This window comes from Ylistrum balloti, unplaced genomic scaffold, assembly GCF_031769215.1.
Source record: "Ylistrum balloti isolate Yb309-2 unplaced genomic scaffold, AGI_CSIRO_Ybal_v1 Utg370284, whole genome shotgun sequence".
Classification (NCBI taxonomy): Eukaryota; Metazoa; Mollusca; class Bivalvia; order Pectinida; family Pectinidae; genus Ylistrum; species Ylistrum balloti.
In genome coordinates, this window is record NW_026782217.1 from 175,766 (window position 1) to 185,699 (window position 9,934).

Below are 9,934 nucleotides of genomic sequence, written 5' to 3' on the forward strand. Positions count from 1 at the left end.
AAGGGGGAGGGGCAGTGCACTAACCCTAGTATTTAATCAATTCCAAATATCAAAAGAATATCAAGGAGACCTACATATGTATAACCAAAGGCTGGTGTATTATAACCATTGGTTAGTGAACAATTTCAAAGGTAGATTAAACAAAATTGGGAATATTCTTTAACATTGAACAAATGTAGATTTTTTGGGACAGATCGGTACATTTTGAGTTTTAATTTTACCTAATAAAACTTTTTTTAATATCAACCTTTGAGAAAATTCCTTTTTAGCCCTTTATTTGATAAAGGAAATACTCATAATTGCTTGATGGACCAAATCTGAAGTGTAATCTATCTCATGGATAACACAGGATATGAGAAGATAACATCATTGGAAGATCGACCAAAGTACTAAATTTCTTCAGCACTGTTTATCCCCTATAAAAAGGATCGCACCATGAATATTTCTTAAAAACATTCAAATGTTGGAATACACTGGCTGCGTAAATACGACAGAATATAATATTAATAAAAATAATACAAAATAGATGCAAGATGTTATAGTGTGTATCTTCCATACATTAAAATCCATGTTGATCCAAAACTAGTATATATGACTGTGAGCCATTTTAATTTCAAATCAGACGTTATCCCAATTTATGCAACATTTTAATCATAATCAAATGCTCCCAAGTCGCGCAGTTATTTTCTGTGTGCATTATTCTAAGTAGAAAAACCTTTTGTACAAGATATCTAAACAAAATAATGAATGCGAAAATTCCGACCTTATGTAAAATTGACTGAACCAACAAACTTGGCAAAGCACATTATTTTTAACATGTGTATATCTCTTGTGTGTTAAGTTTTCGTTCCTTCCGATAGCACAGTACATACACAGATGTGGGTATATGTGTTTTTGAATTAAGATACGAAGTTATGTTTATGGTGTGCTTCAAATTCATTCCGTGAAAAGATGAATATTATTTTACTTAACCTGCACACAATATAGCTACTATTTTTGTTGAGATTTGTTGTATTTTGTTACAGTTCAGTTAAAATTGCATGTGATGAAGGTTTCACTATGAAGACATCTTACTGCAATTATTATTTCTAATAGGCGTTGACTTAATTATGAATGTACCATTGGTTATGTATGATAAATTTGATTCAATGTTATGTTTTGATATAACATTTAACAACACTATATTCTTATAACATATTGTTATATATTAAGATGCTTAATACATATTATGTTGAGGGTATGTGTGGATAATGATGATGATGATGATGATGATGATGATGATTATTATTTCAAATTTTTAATAGATAATTCATGTCGCAAAAAAGGAACATATACTTCAAAGGTGGTTAAATAGGTGAATTCTCTGTGTATTTGAGTCTGTATGGCACAAAATCATTTTCCAATTTTTATTTCCGTAGACATTTTTTCTTGTTATAATGTCGATCAACAATTCCAAGAAACTGAATAATCATGAATTTGGTTGCAATTATGTCCAAGTTTGGGCTAAATCTGTGTTATTTGACTGGACTACAACAGTGTCAATCTTCAATCTAAACAATTGTAGCACGACATGCAATTGTATACCATGTATCAATCGGACTTAGAATTAGTTACAGCAGAGAGAAAAACTCAATCAAATTGCATCATGCAACTGTTTTATCTTTTAAGGACTTTCCAGTGATACTACGAGACTAATTTGATTAAACCTATATGGAGACTCAGAAATGTCCAGATTGGACAAAAATACGCCAGAAACCAGAAGAGTGCATATTTAGAATAAGATTCAGTTGGAAAGAGACTGAAATATAAATATAAATACTGATTAAAGATATCAACAATGGGAATTTTGGAGAATTTGGCATTGCTGTTTGCTGAGTGGTAAATCCTTAATGTAAAACAGATATTGATCAAGTCACGCTTCTCGCTATAGTTATGTCTGTCATGGCTGACCTTACCGGTAGGTTAAGAGTACAGCTACTTCTCGTGGTCATTGGAACACACAAAGCCTCGATCACAGCATTGTAGTGATATTGATAACATTAAAAGGTAAAGCCATACTCCAATTATTGATTTACACGACTTGCTGAGAAAGTCGCACATCACTTGAACGAATAAAATAAAGAACACTACAAAAGCCCAGTCATTTTCGTCCTATATTTCTATATTTGATACTTATAGTTTTATATCTAAAGCTGTCCTGCAAGGAAGGCGTGGAAATTTCACTTGCTGTTCTCATTGCTGGTCGTAAAAGAGACTAAACTTGAGAATTTATTTTTTGCCTGTCTCTTTTCCAAAGACCTATTTTCTTCCTGTCTCTCTTGAAAATACTTATCGTTAGGCCTTTTTCGCGAAAGTAAAAAGGGTCATACTCTTTGGTCATTGCCCAACATTTACCAAAAAAACCCAACAGAGAATAACGACATGTTAACGAAATTGTATTTCAAAAGTTCGTTGAAACTAGGGCATAACATAAATGAAAAAAAGATTTTCACAGACTTCTTAACACAGCTTCATCAAACAACTAAACCACAAGGTATACAAACGAACATCAACATGCATCCCTTCAAACCCTCTGTTGTGAGTTTGTCGGTTACTAACATCGAGTCCTACCATAACGAATTAATTGCGACATGTAAACGCAATGTGTTTGAGATGCACGAAGATTGATTATCTGTTGTCTGTAACAAGTATCATGCTTCATTATCTGGAGATTTCAGTGTGATATCATTTATGAGACGCCCGTCTGTGGCCCCTCTTCTGTGGCAGCGTCTTCATATAAGCTCAGCAGTTGTAAATACATAAACTAGCAAAAGCATGCATGTAAGAAAAAAAGGTCAAAATAGCAGATAATGTTAAAAGAAGCATTTTGCGTTTCAGTATATTTTATTATCAATATCTTAATGACAAATGGAATTTGGCGACCGGCATAACCTATGAAAGCCATTTCCATACAATAATAGTCAAGCACATTTTGTATACAGACAAATAAATCAATTACCATTAAATTCACGTACTCTCGACATTATTCTAATATTATCTGATGTATGAAAAAGACCAAATTTATTGAATTATAGGGCTAATGCATCTCTGCCTAAATTTTTACTTTTCGATCTCTTTATGTACTTTGGCCATGAGCCAGCTGTTTGATGCAGTTTCATTGGTAGGCTCTACTGTATCTAACTCTAAATTCTTATTAAATAGTGTTATTCACTTATGTGTCATTTGTACAATCTTGATACAATTTTGACTGACAGGTCAGTCCGAAGGCAACATCTCGGAACCTATTCGAATAGAAATGAGTCGTGATTTAACATTTTAAGGATTAAGAATAATACCCTTTCTTCTGGCCAAAGTCTTTTCACGTCATCATTTAATATACCAGTCACAGCTTGTCTATTTCTCTCAATTACAATGTGTAGGCCGTATAAACAGTTGTCAAAATGTTGTCTTGTTTAAAATACATGTCTGCTGTGGATACCTAATTTGTTGTCATGTGTATGGACATTTATACGTATCGATAGGCAACAAATTAGTATCGACATACTACAATGCATGGTTTATATCTTACTTTTATGTACAGCATGCATATTTTTCATCTATATTACCAAGATAAATCAATTCGACAGAATAAACGGAAGAACAAGCGGATGAAAAAAGAGTGTTTTTATAAGTTGTATGGCTTGATGTGTGTCTCTGTGTGTGTGTGTGTGTGTGTGTGTGTGTGTGTGTGTGTGTGTGTGTGTGTGTGTGTGTGTGTGTGTGTGTGTGAAGAGTGAAAGCCCTCCTGTGTGAGGACATTGTTACATACAAGACGACTGGCCCCCGGGCTCCAATCCTGGCAGTTTTCCAATATATGAATTCTGGATTTTAAGATAAACCCAAAAGGAGCCAGCGATAATCCTAAACTGAACATATGATAGACTGAACCAGAACAGAAAAATAAGTCGAAACTCTTATACACTTTACTTTTTTCATTCACTTATGCTCCTAGAGATGTACATCGTACATTAATTGGAAACTGCATTGATATATATATATATATATATATGAAAATATATTTAAACACCATATCGCATGCATTTTAATGTTGAGTTGATTACTTGTACTCACTCGAACCTGGCGGCATGACTTGTCTTAGAAAGAATTTTTTTTGAAGGTCTAAGTTCATGATATTATCAAATTACAACGCTGTAATATTATTAAACGTAACGTCGTGATGGTATGGTATTTTAAAATATACGTAAAAATAACAGATTAATTCCTGTTAATGCATGCATGTGAAAACATTAACAACAATACATATCTAACGCGAAATCAATTTTTAATCTGCCGGTCATCACATTTTTTACGTATAGTTAGGCGTTGTTACTTAATGCTTCTTCAGAGTGGATGGTGTTGTATTCTTAAATGCATTAATGCACTTAATCCTTTATTACGTTCCACATGTTTTTTATCCTTACATTTTGAAGCGAAAAGTCTGAAATATTTGATTTTGAACTGCTTTGGGCGATTTGATGAGAAAAAGATAAAAAAGATAAGAAGCTGCAGGCAATTCTATGAATAACGTCTCCTAGTTCTTTTCTACTCTACCGTTATTCAGATTGTGCTATATAACCAAGATAAAATCAATGAACGTCAGATATTATGTAAAAACTGCACTACTTTATCAGATTTAATTTCATCTCTTCGACATATTAAGAGTTGTAATGAATTAAACACACACACACAGAAACAAGGAATATTTTTATTCTATTTCGCAAAAGTGTCGTGCAATTGTTAGTACCACGCTTGCTTTAAAGACATAGATTGTGAAAAAATATACAATTGCTGAATAAGAAAAAACACTGTTTTGTCATTCGAGGAAGCTCAGTGACGCAAGGGATCAAAAGTGTATTGATTAAGGAAAAGAATTAAAGACACCAAAAAGGATACATTGATTCCTCATTAAATCATCATAATAAATGGATAATGATGCTTATGTAACCGTGTATGTTCTTATCTTGTACCAACACTCAGATGAATTTAGAACACGCTTTAAACTCCAATTAGATGTGCTTTCTTTTCCTTCTATAAGATTTTTAAAACTTTTAGTCGCTGTCGTAACTGTGAAGAGGAAATGACTTGATGAACAACATGCATACATACAGGAGAGGTGTGCATATTAACTAAGACACTGTCAGCAAACCAGCGGGTATGGCAGAATTGTGTAGATTCGTAATCACGCTCGATTATTATGTAATAAAGCCTTAAGCACCATCGAGCACACATAATGGACACATTTTGAAATGTGATTTTGTTTTCTTGTTTCCAGGAGACGAAACAAATTGCAGGATTTCGAAACGTCTTCTAACTATCTACCGATATATTGTAGAGACACTGATGAAAATTGGATACATGTTTTCATTTAGTAGAAATGCATGTACGTTTAGCAAAAACAGAATCAACATAGCTAAAGAAGAGGCTTAACCTAGATACACAAGTGAATAGCGCTTTTTCAATACAAAATAAGAATTATATATGTTCATTTTCCTTTTAACATCTTCGTACATATTGTTCACAAATCGATTTTATAGGCAGTTGTAAAGTGATATTTCTTGCATAGCATACTTCAGATTTACTTTTTTTCTAACTAACGGATTTGTATTACTTTCGTTTTCAAAGATAATACGGGAAATCATTCAGAATGAATGCATTGAAGTTCCTATCTTTTTCTTAGAGATTTTCCTATTGTATATAACGCCTCACTTGGGAAGACCTCGGTTTGGGTTTACTATTGCATTAAGTTTGTAAACGTTATGCTCCCGATGGATTTTTATCAAACAAGATTTATTTTAAGAGAAGAAGATCTTGAAACTGGCAAGTTGTTACTTTTCCTTTTTAAGTGTCATTTCATTTTATTACTGTGATTTTATTTACTTCAAACGACTTGTGTATTAACGCAAAATCATTGTCTTTGTTAAACGTTTTATACAATGTAATCTATTGCTTTGCTTACTTGTTTGTGACAGTGTGCCAGTCTGTGTATATATAGGTTATTCCGCTGCATTACACAATGTATTACTCCATGTATCTCAAAATTGAGCGTACTGAACTTATATAGCAAAATCAAGTAAGTACACAGATTTATACATTAATACATATTCAAAATTTGGGTTAGGGTATGATGTGAATATTAACCATGAAATTATCACATAGTAATCGATAAATTATAGATCAGACGTTCATTTACATGTACCGGTCGGACAAATGAAGTATACATGATAATCCGTGTCTTATCAGTTACTGGTGTGCAATAGTAGCACATAAAAACCAAAGTCAAGGAGGTTTCCTGTACATTAAAGTTCTACATGGAAACCAATAAGCAAATTACAATAGATAACATAAATTGTTTTTATGGTACAAGGCCTTTTTACGCTGTCTGGGTTCTTCATTACCTTAACCTTAATTTATGGTGAGCATTGACGTCATGTGCTGTTAGATATACTGATAAAAGTATCGTTTAACGATCAAAAGAGGTACCATTACCGAAAACAATTCATCATAGTGGACGATTTGCATTTTAATGCATGTCGTGAAGAAATTTTGAGCTGAGTATTATCCATGCTGATTGACATGCACTAATGAGCAAATTCTCCGTTTAAGGTTTTATGTGCTGATATGGAAAGTGTGATCACCGTACAGCAGGATTCCCGGCAAATGACTTTAAACCTGTTTAACCAAAACTTTGAAAGATTTGCAGGTTAATGGTGCTATGATTTATCATTTTCCAGCTGAACTGAAAACTTGCTTTGAATCACGCGACGAATGGAAATCTGCATCTGCATCCACATAAACCTTCCAAGTAGCATCGTCTGCTTATTTCAATGTGGAAATGACGCCAAATATATAATGCTACAATACTTAAGTTTATAGTGACTACCATTTTGAATAACGTGTTCATCAAAGTGGAGAACGTTCAACTATAGGCTAAAAGTGTGGCAGTGTTCAGGGGACTTAATGAAGATAACAGATGTTTAGAAAAGAGAGTGGACATCGAATACCAAATTTTATCTTATCTTTTATGCGTTTTCTTGAGTGATAGATTCCGCAAATGACTGACAAATACTTTTGTTTATTGAAGGTACCATAGGACAAATCCATCTTTCCAACAGTAAAGTAATATAATTATATTGTATGGTGACATTAGCGAAAAGTTAATCAAAATCTAATTGAAGGACAAAACAAATCAAATATGTGACTCACCATATAATGGTTAACAACCTGGCAAAAATTTCACCCTTCCACTATAAAAATGATTCGGACAAAAGCAAGTACAAACACAGGATTTTCATGAAAGATTACAAGATACTTATATGACTCTGAATACAGGGTTTCGAGAGATGCAAGTTGATTAAAATGATTCCTCTGTCTAAACTAATCTTTTGGCTATTATTGACAAATGCTATGTCCAATTCCTGTTTTAAGTCTTTCAACAGAACAAACCTCGGCACTTTGAAGGTCTGCATCTACGCTGTTGTTACAGTTTGTATATGGCGCATCATGGCCCTTTTTTCAAAATCCCTAAATACATCTTCATTCTCTAGTATTGCCATCACTTGATTATGATAATGTACAAATGCATCGCTAACAGTTGACATTTTAAATCGGATATGCTTCTTAAATTACATTTTATTTCAAAACGTGTATTAAAATATTTCCACTTGCAAAATCAAAGTATGTATTGAGAAGATTTTTAACAATTGATCTGTTTCATATTCATCGTTCACCAATCAATTATTGAATTGTAACCCATTTATTGATATACGTCAATTTGTATAAGAAAGCTGGAGGGAAAACAAGCTTAAGCCAACTTGTGCACCTGATCGTTGGTGATACACAGCGTTGTTTGCTCATCTGTCGTGTGATTGGTCAGAAGTAAACAGCTTTGCTAGTTACAAGCTGGTGAAAGTGGCGCGCTGATCATAGCTAGAGCGGCTGCCGAGGCTTGTGAACGGGCTGTAATGACACACATCAATACAGTAGTGGTAATTCCAAAATTGTCAAAGGATAAGAGCACAGTGATAAACGAGGCACTGCTAACACCTTGGGTTCGCGTATCGTCGAACTACTCAGCTTATGACCGATGTTATTATTTCAACGTTATCACTCATCATCCACCTCAAAGGATTTGTTGAGTACTTTGACATAAAATTTGTTTCGCAAATAGGTTCTCCGTGATACATTACAGCAAATAATGGCATTTAATAACACTACAACTGACTTGATGGATTGTGACTATTTTGACAATGGAACGGTAAATAATGTTGCAGTGTCCACTTATGTTGTTGTTGTGTCTTACGCGTGTATCTTCCTTTGTGGTGTTATTGGTAACGGCCTCGTCATCTACGTCATTCTACGATATGCCAAGATGAAAACAGTAACCAATTTATTCATACTAAATTTGGCAGTATCAGATTTTCTTTATCTTCTTCATCTACCACTAATATCAACAACAACGTACCTGAAATACTGGATGTTCGGTAATGCCGTATGCAAGATAAATTTTGTATTGTATTCGATAAACTTTTTTGCTGGAGTTTTCACGTTGACGTCACTAGGTGGAGATCGCTACATAGCTGTATGTCATGCCATAAAATCCCAGGAATATCGAACGCCAAAGTACGCAACTCTTATTATCATTGGCATCTGGTCACTCTCGTTCTTTGTGATGCTGCCTACCATTCTCTATTCGAAAACTGTGCCCAATCACAGCTTCCCTGGGAAACTTACATGTACGATTGAATGGCCATCTGGACAACTCATACCTACTGAAAAAGCATACACGTGGTATACATTCCTGCTTGGGTTTGGTATTCCTGTTTCTCTGATATCTGTTTTTTATCTTCTTGTGATTTTGCGGTTGAGGACTGTTGGGCCTGTAAATAAGTCCAAAGAAACCAAAAAGGCACATAGGAAGGTTACAAGGATGGTGCTTGCAGTCATATCAGTATACATCGTATGTTGGCTACCATATTGGTGCTTTCAGGTAAACCTTACATTGCGACCAAAAGACAAAATTCTGGAAGATTGGGAGATACTTATGTTCAATATTTTCACTGTGTTGACATCATCTAACAGTATGCTAAATCCCATTCTTTATGCTTTTCTCAGTGACAATTTCAGGCGCAGTTTTCTGAAGTCATTCCATTGCACTAGTCTAACGGAAGCAAACAGAAGCTTGTACGGAGAAAACAGCTTCCCAACAAAGCATAGGCGCAGTCGCGATTACGCATTCGGAAAAAGCAAAGATATCGAGAATATAAAGCTTAAGGAGAAAGAGAAAAAAACTGAAGTGGAAAATGGCGATTATCAAACTCAAACAATCGGCCATGTTAATGAGAAATGTCGACTGCTTCAGCTTAACAAAGTTGCAAAGCATACTGAGGAGAACAATGAGTACAAAAATAACCTGGACGTTGAAGATTTAGACGCAGTGATTGATCATTCTGATATTGCAGCGTTATATGCAGACAAACAGATTCAAACGCGGGAAGAAATTGCTTAATTCTGTTTATGAAACGTGTCGTTTATAAATTCTCGTCACCAAGACATACAGAAAATACGTGACTGAAACACTTTTTAAATAAGGACAGTGTACTCAGGACAAATTACACTCGGGCGTATCTTGAATTGATTATGTTGTAAGTACTCGTAATCTCATTTCTTAATATTGAATTGCATTCCATGGTGAGAAAATGGAGAAATGTGTAAATTATTGTTGCTTGTTGCTGTTATTGTTTCTCCTGTGTAGATAATGTACATGGAATTGGTCAGATTTGTTGCATAATGAAACTTATTTGGAAATTATAAAGACTGATTCGACATCTTAATTGTTTGACGTGACTTTGCTTACAATGTACCATATTTGCAGTAGCAGGATAAATAAACAACTAAG

General features: G+C 34.2%; 1 protein-coding gene across 1 annotated transcript; it reads left to right on the forward strand.

Moving 5' to 3' along the window:
- Positions 1–8,233: 8,233 nt before the first annotated feature.
- LOC132552881 (somatostatin receptor type 2-like) lies at positions 8,234–9,544 on the forward strand. The gene has a single exon (XM_060217075.1). The coding sequence runs from the start codon at positions 8,234–8,236 to the stop codon at positions 9,542–9,544; it is 1,311 nt and encodes a 436-aa protein (XP_060073058.1).
- Positions 9,545–9,934: the final 390 nt, after the last annotated feature.

Bases quoted from the DNA above. Each gene is read 5' to 3' on its own strand.
- LOC132552881 (XM_060217075.1), top strand. From the start codon at position 8,234: ATGGCATTTAATAACACTACAACTGACTTGATGGATTGTGACTATTTT.